The sequence below is a fragment of the Balearica regulorum genome, chromosome 5 (assembly GCF_011004875.1).
Source record: "Balearica regulorum gibbericeps isolate bBalReg1 chromosome 5, bBalReg1.pri, whole genome shotgun sequence".
In the NCBI taxonomy this organism is placed as follows: Eukaryota; Metazoa; Chordata; class Aves; order Gruiformes; family Gruidae; genus Balearica; species Balearica regulorum.
The window spans coordinates 43,905,138-43,923,875 of record NC_046188.1 but is presented as its reverse complement, the minus strand read 5'-3'; the positions used below and the strand labels follow the sequence as shown (position 1 = coordinate 43,923,875).

At 46.3% G+C, this 18,738-nt stretch overlaps 1 protein-coding gene across 4 annotated transcripts in view; it reads left to right on the top strand.

The window, feature by feature from the left end:
• LRP4 (LDL receptor related protein 4) overlaps positions 1–18,738 on the top strand; it is an 81,032-nt gene that overhangs the window by 58,542 nt on the left and 3,752 nt on the right. For 3 of the 4 annotated variants that reach the window (XM_075754575.1, XM_075754573.1, XM_075754576.1), the window contains exons 10-37: positions 156–290; positions 457–582; positions 1,612–1,842; positions 2,145–2,301; positions 2,664–2,881; positions 3,208–3,384; positions 3,953–4,078; positions 4,749–4,957; positions 5,600–5,681; positions 6,321–6,426; positions 7,422–7,623; positions 7,951–8,140; positions 8,405–8,536; positions 9,210–9,350; positions 10,086–10,172; positions 10,386–10,557; positions 10,641–10,803; positions 11,047–11,272; positions 13,438–13,741; positions 14,062–14,280; positions 14,586–14,720; positions 14,920–15,028; positions 15,347–15,491; positions 16,010–16,123; positions 16,422–16,545; positions 17,165–17,232; positions 17,851–17,938; positions 18,470–18,611. In XM_075754575.1, coding sequence (XP_075610690.1) covers positions 156–290; positions 457–582; positions 1,612–1,842; positions 2,145–2,301; positions 2,664–2,881; positions 3,208–3,384; positions 3,953–4,078; positions 4,749–4,957; positions 5,600–5,681; positions 6,321–6,426; positions 7,422–7,623; positions 7,951–8,140; positions 8,405–8,536; positions 9,210–9,350; positions 10,086–10,172; positions 10,386–10,557; positions 10,641–10,803; positions 11,047–11,272; positions 13,438–13,741; positions 14,062–14,280; positions 14,586–14,720; positions 14,920–15,028; positions 15,347–15,491; positions 16,010–16,123; positions 16,422–16,545; positions 17,165–17,232; positions 17,851–17,938; positions 18,470–18,611 — 4,328 coding nt within the window. The remainder of the gene's footprint in view (positions 1–155; positions 291–456; positions 583–1,611; positions 1,843–2,144; positions 2,302–2,663; positions 2,882–3,207; positions 3,385–3,952; positions 4,079–4,748; positions 4,958–5,599; positions 5,682–6,320; positions 6,427–7,421; positions 7,624–7,950; positions 8,141–8,404; positions 8,537–9,209; positions 9,351–10,085; positions 10,173–10,385; positions 10,558–10,640; positions 10,804–11,046; positions 11,273–13,437; positions 13,742–14,061; positions 14,281–14,585; positions 14,721–14,919; positions 15,029–15,346; positions 15,492–16,009; positions 16,124–16,421; positions 16,546–17,164; positions 17,233–17,850; positions 17,939–18,469; positions 18,612–18,738) is intronic. The other variant, XM_075754574.1, reaches the window with a different exon arrangement.

Below are 18,738 nucleotides of genomic sequence, written 5' to 3'. Positions count from 1 at the left end.
TTTGGTTGTGGCCTGCAGGGGAGAGTTCTGACTGCGAAGAGACACCTTCCAGCCTGTGTCCTCCCCTTCTTGCTCAGCCTGTTCTGAAGGGCGACTGCTGCCAAGCAGCTGCCTTGTGGTTTTAGCTCAGTTATCTCCGCATGTTCCTTTCGCAGGTCCACGAACAGGGGAGGAGAACTGCAATGTCAACAATGGTGGCTGTGCTCAGAAGTGCCAGATGGTACGAGGGATGGTGCAGTGCACCTGCCACACAGGTTACAGGCTCCTGGAAGATGGCCGATCATGCCAAGGTGGGTTTTTGGAGCAGTAGCCTCCTCCCTGCTGCTTTGATGTGCTTGAAGTTGATGGCTATGATAGGGTGCAAATCAGAGCATTGAAAGCAGATGCAAGCTATTAGAGATATTGCCTGACTTGTTGATCTAATGGTAATTTTCTCCCTTTGTCTGTAACATGCAGATGTGAATGAATGTGCTGAGGAAGGTTACTGCAGCCAAGGCTGTACCAACAGTGAAGGAGGCTTCCAGTGCTGGTGTGAGCAAGGCTACGAGCTGCGACCTGACAAGCGTAGCTGCAAAGCTCTAGGTAAAGAGCTTCAGCCTTATTCTGGTGTGTGTGTGTTGGTCCAGTTCTCATAATGGTGTCTCTAATGCTTCATTGGCAGCGTTATGCTGTTCACCAAGCCAACATGTGAGGAAAAGGAAGTACTTGGATTTGTATTAGATATGCCCAGGTTGGTGAATGCCTGTGAAAATTTTGTGTGATTTTGACCACGGAGAGCTACCTTACTGTTTCCTTTCCCTGCCAGCAGGACGGCCCTTGCCTTCTTTTCGTAGTCCTTTGTCATTCCTGGTGTCCCAGACCCTGAAACAAAACAAACCTCCTGCCTCTGTCTCTGTTCAGGAAGTGTCTTAACCTTTCCAGTCAGTGAAGTTGTGTCACACCTCCTTGTGATTTGACCCTTGATGCTGGTCACCAGTCCTGTATGCTGTGAGTGGCTGCTATATGGACATCTGCTGTTTTTTAAGGGCATCTATACACTTATTTAACTTTATTCCTGAGCTCTTCTAATGTAGGAGCTAACAAATTAGAAATTCCATTTAAAGAATTAAGATTTCATTAGGAATTTCCCTAATGAAATCCATAAAGGATGTTGATGTTGTTTATATTTCTTTCCTCTGCAGTGGAAGTACCTGCTAAGTTTATATCTAGCTGAGGCAGATTTTAGGTGTGTCTTGTCTGTGGTAGAAGATGTGGTAGAGCATGTATGTTTGTGTGGCTAGGGGATGGATATAGCAAAAGGAAGCTATATCCCAGCTGCCAAGTGGCTGCCTAGTGGTATGGTTTCAGAGGCTGAGGTGAGGCAGGCTTAGGTGGGACCTGGAATGATTGCTTCTTGCTGAGTGAATGTTTGTCAAAAGGTTTAAAACTGCTCATCTTTGAGTTAGGACTATGTATTGAGGATGTGAAAACAGCTCTCTAAAGTGTTTTGCACTTGGGACTTGATTTCTTGCTGCCAGTGCTGCAAAACTATGTTGTGGGACTTGGTGCCGAGGGAAAGGTAGGCAGGACCCTGTCGAAGTACTCTAATGCTGTCTTCCCATATATTCTCAGGGCCAGAGCCAGTGCTGCTCTTTGCCAATCGAATTGATATCCGACAAGTGTTGCCTCATCGCTCAGAGTATACTCTGCTCCTGAACAACCTGGAAAATGCCATTGCCCTTGACTTCCACCACAGCAAGGAGCTGGTGTTTTGGTCTGATGTCACTCTTGATCGCATCATGAGGGCCAATCTGAATGGTAGCAATGTGGAAGAGGTAGTTTCTACAGGGCTGGAGAGCCCAGGTGCGTCACCACAAAAAAAGGCAAAAGCCTGGGGACTGACCATGGTGTGAGAATAAGGGTGGGTGAGTGGAGAAAAGTAGGTACCCAGCATTCAAAATGGAGTGCATCTCCCTGAGCAAGCAGATGGGTTGGATGGAATGGGTGTGAGATCAGTGTCCCCCTGGAGTTAATCTTGGCTGATGGGATAAGAGGCAGGAGGACTGAACTGTGCTTCTTCTGAGTCTCGGAGGGAAAGGGAAATATTTTTCTGAGCAGATCCTGCTCCTGGTTTCATTCTATGCTTAATTCTCCCCTGGAGATAGGTGGACTTGCTATTGACTGGATCCATGACAAATTATACTGGACAGACTCTGGGACATCTCGAATTGAAGTAGCAAACTTGGATGGCAGTCACAGGAAAGTCCTTTTGTGGCAGAACCTGGAGAAGCCTCGAGCAATTGCCCTACATCCTATGGAGGGGTGAGTGAAAACTTAGGACTCCAGTGAGTCCTCCATGCAAGTGCTTCCAGGTGAACAGTGAAAACCCCATCTTTGGTCATAAAGGCTGCCTCTGGGCTTAAGCCTTCCTTTGGTACTGCCAGTTTGGGGAACCTGGCAATGCTGGGGACCTTTGGAGCCTTAATCCTACTCTAGGCCCTTCAGGTTTCACCAGCCTGAAAGTGCTGGGTATTACTGTGTTGGCTGTCACTTATCACATGGCTGTGACCCAGTCTTATGCTAGAGGTCACAGAACTGATACTGTTTTGCCCTGATAGGGAGTGATGCTGGGTGCATTATGTGGGACATGAGTTTTCTAGCCTCTCTCTCCCTGCTTCCTCCAGCACTATCTACTGGACTGACTGGGGCAACACTCCCCGCATTGAGTATTCCAACATGGACGGCTCTAATCGGCGCATCATTGCAGATACACACCTCTTCTGGCCCAATGGACTGACCATTGACTATGCAGGACATCGAATGTACTGGGTGGATGCCAAACATCATGTCATTGAGAGGGCTGACCTCGATGGGCAGAATAGGAAGGCTGTTATTAGTCAAGGTAAGTAACAGAGCGACATACAGGGAGTGCTCCCTGCAGTAAAGATGACAGAGTAACACAGTGCTACTGAGTTTCAAAGCTACTGGCTCCTGCTTCTATGCTTGTCTCCTGTTCTTTCAGTGTGGGATGAATTCTGCCAGGGCTGAGGGATGGTGCTTGCCACCCAGTCTTTGGTGGACAGGAGAGAGGAATTGTCTGTTATATTGATGTAATGTGGATTCAAGCGGGTTAACTGTGGACTAAGGGGCAAGAGCTTTCCCTTGTCTCCCTGCTAGCCTGAGTCTCGTTGGACCTGACTGTATCCCTGTATTGGATGTCCTTTACAGGCCTCCCGCACCCATTTGCTATCACCGTGTTTGAGGACAGTTTATACTGGACAGACTGGCACACCAAGAGCATCAACAGTGCCAACAAATTCACAGGCAAGAACCAGGAGATCATCCGCAACAAACTCCACTTCCCTATGGACATCCACACGCTGCATCCTCAGCGCCAGCCAGCAGGTAACTGCAGAGAGGGTAGAGACCCGTTTGAGCCACTAGAAGACCTGCTGCCACCCACCACCCTGTAAAGCAGGGAGATGGCAAGCCTGAACCTAGGACACCGACACATCCGCCGCCTCTGTCCTGAGCTGCCGCAGAACTTGCTCCATCTGGCAGTTCAGTTGAGGTCCCTCAGCCCTGGTAACCTGGTGTTAGGTGTTACCACAGCTCCCCCTGCTGACACGTGGGAGTGGAGGCTTTTCAGTAAGACAGACTTGTGGCTTGTTTATGCAAGAGCTGTTTGGGGGGGGGGCGGAAATCATAAGTGAGCACTAGTAATGACTGACACTTCCCTTATTCCTCTTCAGTTGCCATAATCTGCTCCAGAAGTGGATTGAGTTAAATCCTTTATTTTAAAATTGTTCCCTATAGGTGGAGTTAGTGCTTTAGTTTATAAGTTTTCTTATTCTCAATTAACTTCTGGGTAGACAAGTGATCTTACTCGTGTGGATCTTGACATCTCTACTGGTGTTTTTTCTTCTTTACTGTTCGCTTTATGCGTGGTTGTTTTTGTCTTTGGCTACTTGAGCAGGGAGAAACCGTTGTGGGGCCAACAACGGGGGCTGTACTCACCTCTGCCTGCCAAGCAGCAAGGATTACACCTGCGCCTGCCCCACGGGCTTCCGCAAGACCAGCAGCCATGCCTGCGCCCAGAGTAAGTGAGGTGGGCCCACAGCCTGCATGCTCAGATGTTTGGCGGGTGGCAGAGGGTTGGCAGTGGGAGTAAGCAGCAGCAGTTGCTTCCAAGGAGATGCAGCTGGATAGACTGAGTTGGTAGTATTAAGTCCCCCACCAGAGGATGCTTCACCTTTTTTGATGCATTTCCCTGTTGTGCAATCCCATTGCCCTCACTAGGCTTGATGGGTGGGAATACAGAGAAGTTCCATCCTTAGGCCCTTATTTCAGGGCTGCCATTGGTGCCATGCCACCTGTCACAGCTGATTGTTTCTCTAAAGCTTCCATAGGAGCTGTGTCAGTCATGAACAAAAAATTCAGTCTCCCTGATTACCACAGTTTCTCTTGGTTTTCAACCATGTGGAAGAATTAGGCCAAATGTTTTCTAGATTCACAAGAGATGTCATAGTTATTTGATTTGGAGGGAGGTCTATGCCACTCTTTGAAGGAGACAGCTCCCTACTACTCTGTTCCCCGCTGTCCACCCACCCCTCGGTGATATTTTGCTACAATTAAAATCCTGGGCTGTGACCTGCCAGTGAGAGATGATGTAAGTGGTTGAGGATGAATATAGCAGGGAATTGTCTGTGTCTATCACTGTGTTGTTGAACTTAGAGAAATTAAAAGAAGACCTTTCGACCTTTGATCAGGTCTTGACAAGTTCCTGCTTTTTGCCCGAAGGATGGACATCCGTCGGATCAGCTTTGACACAGATGACCTGTCAGATGATGTCATCCCCCTTGCTGATGTTCGCAGCGCTGTGGCTCTGGACTGGGACTCAAAGGATGACTATCTCTACTGGACAGATGTTAGCACCGACTCAATCAGCCGAGCAAAATGGGATGGATCGAGCCAGGAGGTACAATGTTAACTACATGTGGAGGCCACCTACCCCGGAGACTACTTAAGCATCAGATTTGAAGTCACTGGGATACACTGATGTTCTAAGGAGCTGCAGTTCGTGCTGGATTTGTTGTTCTTTAGTGTGCCTAGTTCTGGCTCAGAAGAGCCCTGAGATCACTGAACGCTTCATACACAAGTTTGGTGTACTTTCCAGCTTGTATGGAAAACCTTGAATTGGGACACGAAGCATGTTGATTTGTAAGCTGTGGTTAGTTCCTTTGCTGTAGCCCTAAAATCTGAAAGCAAGAAGTACTAAATCCTCTTTTATGTACTACATTTGGGACAAGAGCCATGCTCCTTGGGAATGCTTTTTGCGTATGCCCTTAGGCTAATGTTGCCATAAATGAAGGGATCAGAGTTCAATTTGGAATTGCAGTTTGAATAGACATGAAAAACAGAAGTTCAAATAAGTCTTACATTTGGAGAAACATCTAAGTCCTTAATGCTCTCTCTCAAATGGCATTGCTCTGCTTGGGCTTTTGCCTTTTGAAAGTTAACACTGTTTGTGAATGGGTAGTGCATTGGACAAATGCTTTCTTGCTAAGGTCTAATCTCACTAAGGAGATGAAAACCAAACACTTTCTGGTTTTTTTTTTAGGTTGTGGTGGACACCAGCCTGGAAAGTCCAGCTGGACTGGCAATTGACTGGGTCACCAACAAGCTATACTGGACTGATGCAGGTACTGGGATCCTCTGCTTTACCTAGGCTTCTGTCTTCCTTATTAGTCATGAAAACTGAAAAACAGCTGGGTAGTTCTATTTGTTTCATTTGTCTGTTTCTGTCAAGTAAAAAATAGAGTTGCATCTCGTGCGCTTGTAACAAAGCGGGAGTTGAGGTGGAATCCTTAGTTTAATTTTCTTTGCAGTATCCCCAGTACTAATTCTGTAGAAAGGTAGAAGTCAAGCGCCACTCTTGTCTTGCTGCAGAGCTTGTGATTGTGTGTGTTTACGTATCTTCCAACAGTGTATCTGGGGGTGCAGCAGCTAGAATTTGGAGGATGTTCATGGCTGGAGTGTCACAGTTCAGAGAGATGTAAGGAAGGTGATTCTTTTCTAGCTGTTGTCTCATGCCAGTGCAGATAGCGTGGGGGCTTAGGAGAAAGCTGGTTTTCATTCATACAGGACTCAGCACCAGTGACAGTCACAGAGGTGACTTGAGAGATCTAATGGAAGGTGACACTTTGAGCCACATTTCTTACCTATCTTCCAGCTATGAACTGAGATGGACAGAGGGGAAGAATGCATTGTTGTATGGATGGGTTTTTTGCCTTAGCTTTTGCAATTCCAGAGGTCTTTGATCTCTCTCTTGACTTTTATAGGAACAGATCGGATAGAGGTCTCCAACACAGATGGGACGATGAGAACTGTTCTAATCTGGGAGAACCTAGACAGACCTAGAGATATCGTGGTGGACCCTGTTGGAGGGTGAGAGATTCTTTCTTCTGGGATGAGGTGGCAATTCTTTCATGTCTAAAGATGTTTGGGTTCTTTGGTTTTGTGCATTCCCCTGTTCTGCAATCTTTCTCTCTGGTGCCATTGTTCTACATCCTGCCAAAGACTGAAATTAGAGACCTGGTTTTGGATGCTAGTGGAACAAGATAAGCAGGGATAATTGCCTGTTGTGCTGTAGAGCTTGCAGGAGCTGGCTCATGTTTTCATTTGTTTATCCTACGGATGTAATAACTAAAGATGCGATACCAAAAAAATGTTGAGAATGAGGCCATCTAGATCTTTTCTATTTCTTTATTTTACATCAGTATTGAATTTGTATTCAAGCTCTCTGCTTATCAACCAGAGTTCAGTCAGAAGGATCTCCTCAGGTAAATTACCGCTGATCTCAAGCAAGCTGTAACATCAGTGGCCTCTTGGCTTCAAAGCACTGTGTCAGAGTATTGAGGGATCAACTGTGCCATGGAAAGCAAACCTGAGTAGAGTAACAGAAACAAATGGTTTCAATAAAGGATTGTGCTTCTGAATCATGAGACCTTGTGGAGCTGGGGACCGGGTGGATGGAAGAATCTTGCCAGCCATGTCTTTAGAAGCGTTGAAGATCTTGAATAAAAGTGTGCTATGCTTTCCTTGAGTGGATTACTGGAAGACCAATGCAGCAAGAGTAGAAAAGGTCTATGGTGGAGACTGGTAAATAACTAGTTATTTTTTAGACCTTGAACTATTATCTTGAAATTTTCCCTCCATGTTGTAACTAGGCCAGCACATGGGCAGTAGAAGGTATATAAATTTGAGTATGATCTTAGGTACAATACAAGAACCCCAGGCTGGACATGAGTACGATATTAATCTAATGCTGCTTCCTGCTAGGGCCTGAAGGCACCAGGCTCTCTTGCTTCTCTGTTACACTGCCTGGCTGTAGTGGCAGTGAAGGATTGCGGGCATTCACTTCTGTCTGGGCTTGTGTTCAGGTTCATGTACTGGACTGACTGGGGAGCCAGCCCAAAAATTGAGTGTGCTGGTATGGATGCCTCAAACCGCTTGGTGATCATTTCCTCCAACTTGACGTGGCCTAACGGCTTGGCCGTTGACTATGAGTCACAGCGCTTGTACTGGGCAGACGCAGGCATGAAGACCATCGAGTATGCCAGTCTGGATGGAAGCAACAGGAAGGTAAGGAAGCTATCTTTGAGGAGGGAGTCTGGGAGCCTGAGGTGTAAGTCCTAGAGCACAGAGTGCTGATGGCCCCTGCCTCTCTTTCCAGTTGAAAGTGAAATCTCCAAATCAAGACATGCTGAGCTGCTTTCACTGGGAGAGAAGAGCTCCCTTTCAGTTGCAAACTGTGTGTGAGGGAACCTTCATTTGAGGGCTAATGTTGCCCCATCACTCTCCTTTTGCTGTGACTGTGCATTATGATGTTGAGAGGGGGCAAGGGAAGCCTCTTCCTCTTAGTGACTTCTTAGTAATGTTTTTTGGGGGGGCTGGGGGTAATCTGACCAGGTGCTGATTGGGAGCAATCTGCCTCACCCCTTTGGACTTACTCTTTATGGCGAGAGAATCTACTGGACAGACTGGCAGGCCAAAAGCATCCAGAGCGCAGATAGAAGGACTGGGCAGGCTCGGGAGACGCTGCAGGACAATCTGGAGAATCTTATGGATATTCATGTTTTCCACCGGCACAGGCCACCAGGTACAGAGCTCACCCCAAGCCACACTGAGCTGAGAGCTTGCTCAGGCTCTGGTGTGTGGCACAGCTCTCCTGCAAGGAGCTGACCCATCTGTCAGCCCTCTATGCCTTAAGTCTCTGGGTGGAATATGAGAGCATGAGAATAACGCTTGGCTTGGTATTTAAGCGCATTCTAGAATGCATTTCTATAGCTGTTGCACACACACCCCCCCTTTTTTTTTGTGCCTGTGCTACTGGCTTATGGCTTTCTCATCCTCTTTGTGATAGTACATACAGCGTGTGAAGTTGGCAATGGAGGCTGCAGTCACCTGTGCCTTTTGGCACCTCTTCCAAAAGGTTACAGCTGTACTTGCCCTACTGGGATCAACCTGCAATCTGATGGCAAGACCTGCTCCCCTGGTGAGTCCTCTCTCTGGGATCCTCATGCAGTTTTGTATCACAGCTCCATTTTGCTCCTGCCTTGTCAGAGAAAAAAATTCACTTTTATGTGCTTATCTGCTTTACCCCTTGAAAAACCTATTTGATGCCTGTACCTTCAATTTGAGTGGGAATTACTGTGAAGAAACTTACTGATAACTGGATTGATGCAGAAGAAATTGTTCTTGAAATTCTGTTGGGCAACTAAACCACATGTTGCATTTTCCCCATACTTTTGCCCTCATCTTGAGGTGGATTCTTCTTTAACTACAGGGTGCTACATTCCTTAATAGGTCTGTACAGTCCTCCCATGGACCCTCTTTTTGACCATTGTGGAAGGCACTCTGCTTCAGGCCATGGTACATCCACTTTTTTTCTCCTTAGCAGGAAAAAACCTGACTCCTAATTCTCGTTTCCCACACATCTTTGCAGAAGTAACTCTTCTGTGAGTCCACTCCTTTTCAACTATGATGTAAAGAAGCATTCGATAACACTCAGTAAAGCTTTTGTACCCAGACTCCCCACAAGCCAATCTGCCTGAGACTTCCCCTTTTTCAATAAAGTGGATGTCACCTCCAGAATGTTCAATAACTGATGCCTACAGTTGACTGAACTTGTTCCTTGCTGATATCTGTCCATTTGCAACTCTCTGCAGGAATGACCAGCTTTCTGATCTTTGCCAGAAGGACTGACATCCGGATGGTGTCTCTGGATATTCCCTACTTTGCAGATGTTGTTGTCTCAGTCAATGTCACCATGAAGAACACCATTGCAATTGGAGTGGATCCTCGTGAAGGTCTGAACTTTGTGTATCTGACTGTCTGTTTGAAAGACAGCAAGTGACTTTGTATCTAAGTGTCTGAGTAAAGACACAGGCGCAGTTCTTACTGTGGGCTGTGAATTTGGGTAGTTTTGTTTTGTTTTTTTTTCTAGCATGTGCTGCAAATATTCCTTTCCAATCAGAAAAGGAATGTCCTTATAGGAAAACAGAGAACCCCAACTATGTGGAAAAAGCTGCCTGCTATATTGACTGAGGTTCCTGTGCATTTTTGGATTTAAGAAAGCTTTCCTCCTGCTGACACCTTGTACAGCAGTAGAGCTGAGAGTCTGGCTGTTCGCGTATACTAAACATCTGATACTGTGCTGGATGTAAACCCACTGTTGTACAGCAAGGTAGATGATCTGATTGCTGTCCTCTGGGACATTTTGAGAAATCAGATGTGGGACTCTACTACTAGCTGATAAAGTGTTATGTGTTCTCTGGCCTTGCATAAAGGTCAGAGTGCCAGTGCTCCTACATATTTTGGGGAGGATTGGAACACGATAATTTGTACTGTTTCATCACTCTAGCTTAATAGTCTTGTGCTACTGTCATTCCTGTGCAGTCAGATCTGTCTTGAACAGTGTAGCTGGTAGTCAGAGTCCTGGCACTGTTTTTTTTTAAAGGTTTTGCTGTTTGATTGTTGGGGTTTGTTTTGATTTGGGTTTTTTGTGAGCTTTTTTTTAAGTTTCTCTTTCTTCTTCCACCCAGGAAAGGTTTACTGGTCAGATAGCACACTGCGGAAAATCAGCCGGGCTGCCCTTGATGGCTCACAATTTGAGGACATCATCACTACAGGTAAGAGAGATTTTGGCCTGGGAGCCTCTTGCCTCTATGCAGCATGAAAAGAGAGATTCTCTGATACCCTGGTAGAATAATCTTTAAATTTTTGGTGGAAGGGCAAGCAAAGCCTAAAGCAACTGTCTGATGAGGTGTACAAGGGGAATTCCAGAAGTTCCTGACTAAACTGGGAGGATGAGCAGTGACCAAAACACTTTTCTGTTTTCTCAGGTCTGTTGACTACAGATGGGCTGGCTGTGGATGCTATTGGCAGGAAGATATATTGGACAGACACAGGAACAAACCGGATTGAAGTGGGCAACCTCGATGGCTCCATGAGGAAAGTCTTGGTCTGGCAGAACTTGGACAGCCCTCGGGCAATAGCTTTATACCATGAGATGGGGTTAGTGTTGTCAAGAGGCTATCTAGGGGTTAGAAGAGGACTTTTGACCTCTGTTTCCATAATGCTCACTGGCTTTTCCCCAGGTATATGTACTGGACGGACTGGGGTGAGAATGCCAAGCTGGAACGCTCTGGGATGGATGGCTCTGGACGTGCAGTGTTGATCAGCAACAACCTGGGCTGGCCTAATGGACTGGCAGTGGATAAGGCTGGGTCCCAGCTGCTCTGGGCTGATGCACACACTGAGGTCTGATTCTGTTCTTCAGCACTGTTTGTCATTGGGTATTTGGTAGCCTAGAGGCTGTTTTGAAGCTCTTGAGCAATCTATCAAAAGAGCAAGGGGAACATAAGCTTTTCTGAGAGTATGGGCTGTGGGGAGGGTGGACTTGAATAACATCACTTGCTTGGGCTCTTTCCCAGTTGATATAGTAATTGCTAGCAAGAGGATCAGTGTTTTGAATGTGAGGCTGTTGTTTACTTCTTTCTTCAGCGGATTGAGGCTGCAGATCTCAATGGTGCTAACCGCCGTACCCTGCTGTCTCCAGTGCAACATCCCTATGGCCTTACTTTGCTGGACTCTTACATCTACTGGACTGACTGGCAAACTCGCAGCATTCACAGGGCTGACAAGGACACTGGTGCCAATGTCATCTTGGTGAGGGCAAACTTGCCTGGCCTCATGGACATTCAAGCTGTTGATAGGGCACGGCCCCTGGGTGAGTTGCTGGGCTGCTCCCAAATCAGTAGGTGTTTGTGGTGACTAGGGGAGCCCTTCAGAGCTGTCATTGAAAAAAGTCCTTTGGTATAAAGCATGAGTGATAGAGTAAGTTCAGCAAGGCCAAGTGCAAGGTCCTGCACATGGGTCAGGGCAATCCCAAGCACAACTACAGGCTGACGGAGAATGGATTGAAAAAAGTCCTGAGGAGGACTTGGGGGTGTTGGTGGACTAGAAGCTCAACGTGACCTGGTAATGTGTGCTTGCAGCCCAGGATGTGGTTGGCTTTCTGGGCTGCATCAAAAGAAGTGTGACCAGCAAGTCAAGGGAGGTGACTCTCCCCCTCTACTCCGCTCTTATGAGACTCCACCTGGAGTACTGCATCCAGCTCTGGGGTCTCCAGTACAAGAAAGACATGGAGCTGTTGGAGCAAGTCCAGAGGAGGGCCATGACGAAGATCAGAGGGCTGGAGTACCTCTCCTGTGAAGACAGGCTGAGAGAGTTGGGGTTGTTCAGCCTGGAGAAGAGAAGGCTCCAGGGAGACCTTCTAGCAGCCTTCCAGTACCTGAAGGGGGCCTACAGGAAAGCTGGAGAGGGACTGGTTACAAGGGCATGGAGTGATAGGACAAGGGATAATGGCCTTAAGCTGAAGGAGGGGAGATTTAGATTAGGTATTAGGACGAAATTCTTCCCTGTTGAGGGTGGTGAGGCACTAGCACAGGTTGCCCAGAGAAGCTGTGGATGCCCCCTCCCTGGAAGTGTTCAAGGCCAGATTGGATGGGGCTTTGGGCAACCTGGTGTAGTGGTGGGTGTCCTTGCCCATGGCAGGGGGGTTGGAACTAGATGATCTTTGAGGTCCCTTCCAACCAAGGCCTTTCTATGATTCTAACTTCTCAAAAAATCAGCTTTTCTTTTCTTCTTCCCTCTTGTTTAACTATTTTTGCGCTTCTCCCTGCTTACCCAGCTCCATAGGTCTGGGGGTTTTTATTACTGCTGCATGCCTTTTGACCCCCTTCATCCCATTTCCTTCACTGGATTGCACCGACAACCTCATTTTCAGACACAGCAGAGCCTCTTTCTTAGGAGGACTGAATGAGTCACACCCTATTAGGCTTCATCAGAGCCTACTGGCATTGGACAGTTTCCCTTTTTTAAATCCAAAAGGCACTAATTCCTCTTAACTTAGTTGCTGAAACCTTATTTCAAGTTCTAGTCATTTTTTTCTCAACTATTGCAGGCTTCATCTTCCTGTCTGCCATTTTGCTATCCAAAATCTCTACTTCTTCAGTTGCTCTTAATATATCATGCTTTGCAACTATTCTGTGCCAGAGTCAGATTCTTTATGTTACTCTTTGGGGATCCTATATGGCCCCATCTTGCCTCATCGCTCTTCAGTGGGAGTTGTTGCTTTGTGCTGTGACTTTGTTTTGGTGGAATTTCCCTAACACATACTTCTACAGAAAACTCTGTGCTGCTGCTTCTGTGGCTACTAACACCAGAATATCACTCTTGACAGTATAACTTTACAATAGAACTTAAAGCTAACCAAAACTTTAGCCGTCATATCCACTTCGTCTTCTTCCCACTCCCTGCACCTGTCTTCTGTGCTTATCGACTCCTAGTAAATGTATGCTGGGTTTTTTTTTTCCTAATTTAAAAAAAAAAAAAAAAAAAAGGTATGACCCTAATATGTCAGGCACTCTCAGCAAGCTTCTCTGATGCCTTTGTTTACTTGCCACTGTGTGCAGCTAAGTTGAAACAGAAGCTTCTTTGTCAGCCTGGCCTCTGGTGCATTGTTACACTGCTTCCCCACAGGGTTGGATCTTTCTGTCAGCATTACCATTTGCAGCAATAATAAAGCTAAACTGCATTTGTGAGAATCTATCAGCATTGGCTGTTCCTTTTTCCATGGGAAAACTATGATTAGCAAGGAATGCTGCTTCTGTGCCCTCCTGTTCTCCATGCCCAACCATGCCCATACCCACCACGAATCTTGGAGGGGAGGGAGGCAGTTGCTGTATGAGAGGCTGTAGATTCCCAGTAAGGCTGGAGTGGTAAGGATGAACTCAGCTGCTAGCAAGTTGTGCGTGTATATAGCCTTTAAAATAAAGCTTTGGTCTGTGGGACCACAGTGATCCTTAAACTATGTTTTCCCTATTTGTAAAGGCTTCAATAAATGTGGAGTTCGTAATGGTGGCTGCTCCCATCTTTGCTTGCCTCACCCCACTGGCTTCTCCTGTGCCTGCCCCACTGGCATCCAGCTGAAAAGAGATGAGCAGACGTGTGACTCTTCTCCAGAGACCTACCTACTTTTCTCTAGCCGTGCTTCCATCCGTCGTATCTCACTGGACACCAGTGACCACACAGATGTGTACATACCTGTCCCCGAGCTGAATAATGTAATTTCTCTGGACTATGATAGTGTGGATGGCAAGATTTACTACACAGATGTATTGCTTGATGTCATCAGGTGAGTGCCAGTCATCTGCTTGTTTGCCCAGCTACTTGTGCTGGTTGTGCCACAGTGCGCAGCCGGTAAGTCGGGGAGGCTGAACTGCTGGCAATACACCACTACTTACTTACACCTTGTCTTTGGTACACAGCATCATGTGTATCAGTGAGCTAAATGCTGAAGGTGTGTTCAACATGCTGGAGACTATGGGGAAAAAGGTATTAGGGACGTAGCAGTATGAAGTGGCCCTGTGGTTCATGGGGATGACACATGGAGGTGTGAAGGCTTTCCGGGAACTACCCGTTCCTCACTACCATTTGTCATTGGTTTCCATCCAGGCGGTCTGATCTGAATGGCAGCAACATGGAAACTGTTATTGGTCAGGGTCTGAAGACTACAGATGGCCTGGCAGTGGACTGGGTTGCCAGGAACCTCTACTGGACAGATACAGGACGCAATACCATAGAAGTAGCTAGACTGGATGGAAGCTCCAGGAAAGTGCTGATCAATAACAGCCTGGATGAGCCTCGAGCCATTGCTGTCTTTCCCAAGAAGGGGTAGGTATGGGGCATTGGTGGGGCAGGGAGAAGGGCTGTGCAGAGGCAGATTGGAAGAGGAGGTTGTGGCAGGAAGAGATGTGCCGTGTGAACCTGCAGGTACCAGCAAGGGGCTGACTCTGAGGGACAGATGTAATCAGGCAGGCAGTGAATTTGAAGGTTGGGCAGATAGTTGGAGAAGCAAGCTACAGACCATGTGGTCTTTTTTGAACCTGAAGAATCTGGCAGTTTAATTCATAACGAAAACTTTCATTAGGCTAAATGACATGTTCTTTTCTTCTTACTCTTGCCTTTTATCTCTTCAGGTACCTCTTCTGGACAGATTGGGGTCACATTGCTAAAATTGAACGGGCAAACTTGGATGGCTCTGAACGTAAGATCCTGATTAACACTGACCTAGGATGGCCCAATGGATTGACGTTGGATTACGACACCAGGAGGTCAGTCAAAGATTTTCTTATACTTGCGTAGGGTTAAGGGATGTAATGAATTCTTTTTAGCCTTCTTAGCTTGGTTTATTGGAGTAGGGTTGTGGGTTTTGGTGGGGTATTTTTGTCTGATCCATCTTGGCTAGCGAATGACTAGAAAGTAAAGAGGGATTGTACAGATGGAAGCTCACCTCTGTCCCTTTTCCTCCAGGATTTACTGGGTGGATGCGCATCTTGATCGCATAGAAAGTTGTGATCTCAGTGGAAAGCTACGGCAAGTGTTGGTCAGCCAGGTGTCACATCCCTTTGCTCTGACACAGGTAAGAAGATTTTCCTGCTGCCACCTTTCTCTCTGGTCTGTTGACGAGTTTGGACAGTGGAGCCTGGGGACATGGAAGTGTTATCGTCTGGGGAAACCAAGATGGCTTGGGGATAGTACTTAACTCTTCTGTGGAGCTAACAAAGGAAGTTTGTCTGAACTCCTGTGGGGTGTAGACACTTATAAGATGGGAAAGGGTTGAAAAGACCTTTGTTTGGGGCCTTCTACCACTGGGATGTGTGTTTTATGGGTTTCCTGTGTCTACATGGCTAAAGATGCTAATGGCTGTGGTTTTTTTCTTTGCTGGCTCCCTGAGCAGCAGGATAGGTGGATATACTGGACTGACTGGCAAACCAAATCTATCCAGAGAGTGGACAAATACTCTGGGCGGAACAAAGAGACAGTCCTGGCCAATGTTGAGGGACTGATGGATATCATTGTGGTTTCCCCTCAGAGACAAACAGGTAAATAGGAAGACCTTAATTCAGGCAAATGCTAATTGGAGACAAAAAGAACTCTGGAACCACTGTGCTACTGTAGATGTCAAGCAAGGTTGGCATCCTTTCTTATATTCAAACTGTTAATGCATCTTCCCTGGGCATATTCCTTGTCTGCCTGTGACATTTCAGTCAAGTGTTCTGGTGTTCTGTTACAGCTTTGATTAGCAAATGTCACTTCCTTTGTTGTTCAATCTGACCTTGTGTTAAAATAGAAGAATGTGAGAGTTTTTTTAACTGTGCAGCTGTGTTGACTGGGCTGCTGTCTAATGATTTCCAGTGCCTTCCTTTCAAGACTGCCCTAATCCTACCAGTGTCTGGCTATTGTCAGCACTTTCTTAGCAGTCAGATGAAGGGCATGTACCAGACCATAGTAACTTGCTGGATTTCTATGAAGTATCTCTGGCTAAGCAGGAAAAAAGGTTGTTGCTCTGAGCTCCTACCTGGTCATCTGCAACATATTTAGAAAATGGCTTTTCTTCCAGGTACTAATGCTTGTGGAGTGAACAATGGAGGCTGCACTCACCTCTGCTTTGCCAGGGCTTCTGACTTTGTCTGTGCGTGTCCAGATGAACCAGATGGGCGGCCCTGCTCTACTAGTGAGTTTACTGAGTATCGCTTGGGTAGTTGCTTCTATAAGTGAGCCACTGTCTACTTATGCAGCGGCAACCAGAGCATCTGACGCTCTCCAGTGTATAAAAACTTATGCAGAGTCATACACTGGAAGTAAGGCGGTTATGAGCAACGGAGCCGCCTTCTGTCCTTTTTGCTGACAGACTGGGTTTGAGATGGGAAAGCTGCTCATACAGGCCGCTTCAGAAACTCTCTATAGCTTACCAAACTTGTTAATCTGTCCTACAAAATTAGGGTCCTGCTTGTTTTCCTCTGTTATTCTAGTTCCTGGTGTGGTGCCCCCTGGTCCTGAACCCACCAGTGTAAGTGAGAGAAGTCAGACACCAGCTGGCAGAGAAGGTACCTCAACGATCAAACCTCTCACATCTCTGGAAGCAGTGGAAGGAAAGTAAGTGCTCTTATTCTCTTGGAATTGGGGTGTGAAAGTCACAGCTTGTGCAAGGTGCAACATGCAAGCCCCCTCTGGCTGTCATCATGAAAATGTACCTCTCTAGCCAAAAGAGACTACTCCAGCTCCAGAATTCATGTATGTAATGGGGAAAACCATTTTGACAAAGAATGCAGAACACTGTTGAGCTGGCAAGAGATGCAGCGATCTTTCTGTCTATTCTATTGAAATGTGTGTCTAGGCTGACTGTGCTGAAGTGTTAAAATGCTCCTGAGACGATATGAATTTTGCTTCAGCATTGATTCTGAAATTTATGTTCTGATAGATAGATAGATACATGCATCTGTGTACCTGAGAGGTGGATCTAGAATGACTCAGATCTAAAGATATTGCAGACCTATAATTGATATATATTGTATACAGGCACAAACCCCTATATGTATGCGTATGGTCCTCTGTCCTCTGGAGACAAAAGGATAGTGAAGAAGAGAAAGGAAGGCTCCTGTTGTTGAACTGGAAATGGAAGGGATATCAGAGCTCACCTGTCCCCTCCTGTTTTTTGATACCCTTGATACTGTTGGTACTACTTTCAGTAACTAACTGTCCTTCTGTCATTCAGCTGCTCTGACAAAGATGCTAGACGAGGCTTGTGTACCCATGCCAATGAGGCAGTGTTGGCAACCATGGGTGAGTTTCTTTTCTTTAATTCTTCTTTTCTTTTCTTTAACTCTTCTCCAGAGTTCCTTCAGATGTGCCCAGGGCATTCCAGTCCACAGGGCTTGAAATTCAAATTTCTGAAACTCAGACTTGAATTACTCAAATGCCCTCTGAGCAGAGCAAGGTGTGTCTAAGGATGAATGTCAGACATACACATTCATTAGCCTATATGACTCTTCGGTCTGAAGAATAGTTCTGTTTTCTTTCATCCCATACCTCATCCATTGGGCCCTTTCCATTAATGATACACTTCTTCACCATCCCCTTTGTGTTTAGTTGAGGATGGTTGACTAGGGTAATTGTTTCCCACTGCAGGAGTAACCTGTCAGCAAGGGGATCTAACTCTTCCTTATCCAACCCTGTTACAAAGATCTCCTTGGTTTGCTGGGGCCTGGGTTGGAGGAAGGGTTATCATATGTTTGGTTTCACAGGAAGCCAAATAAAACCCTCTGCTAAACCTTGGTGTGCTGACATTTTACTTTACTTACTTCTGTACGATGTAAAACCTCTATTAGGTGCTACACCAAGGTCAGTATTATCCACTGGAAGTTAAGGAGTGCATAAATTACCCTTGCCATTCACTTTCAGGAGAAGGACTGCATGTCAGCTACATTATTGGAGGTCTTCTCAGCATCTTGTTTATTCTGCTGCTTATTGCCGCTTTAATTATTTATAGGTAAGTAATCTTTATCCCCCTCTCCTGTCCGATAGTAACATCTGGAGTTGCAGGAGAAGCAAGCTCCTGAAATCACTTCATCTTTCTTTACTGTGATTTACAATGCCTTTGTTCTCCATTGGAAGCAGTGTTTGATGATTGTATTTGCAAGGTTTGAGTCCTGTGCATTTGAAGTTTTGGGCATGCAGCACTGTTGTTTGAAGCCTTATTGGCTAAATTTTCTGCAGAGAGCTTATGAGTTATGGACAAGGATGTGAGATAATACGTATCTTGGTATATATGTGAGCTCACGTGCTTTTTGCCAGATAGCTTCGCCTATTACTGCCAGTATAGCTTTTGTGGTTATGTGGCAGTGCTGTGCTGTACTGGTAGCTAGGGAATGTACTTGTAGCTGAAGAGCCGGGTGAAGCCAGCATTCTCTCTCTGAGGGACAGTGAAGCTTGCTGGGAGCTTTCCACTCACTGAGCACTCAGGAACCTTGGATCCTGGCAGTAGGGCCCTGTGTCTTTTCTGACATCTCTCTCCCTCTAGGCATAATAAGTCCAAGTTTACGGACCCTGGCTTGGGGAACCTAACCTACAGTAATCCTTCATATCGGACGTCTACCCAGGAGGTGAAGATTGAAGCAATTCCTAAGCCAACCATGTACAACCAGTTGTGCTATAAGAAAGAGGTAAGAGCTGCTACTAAGGACATGGGAGCCCAGCTCAAGCTGCTGAGTATTACAGGCCTTAGCATGTGAAAATGTTGCAACTTGTCAGCATTTACTTCTAGGACATAGGAGGACAGCTTCAGTGAAT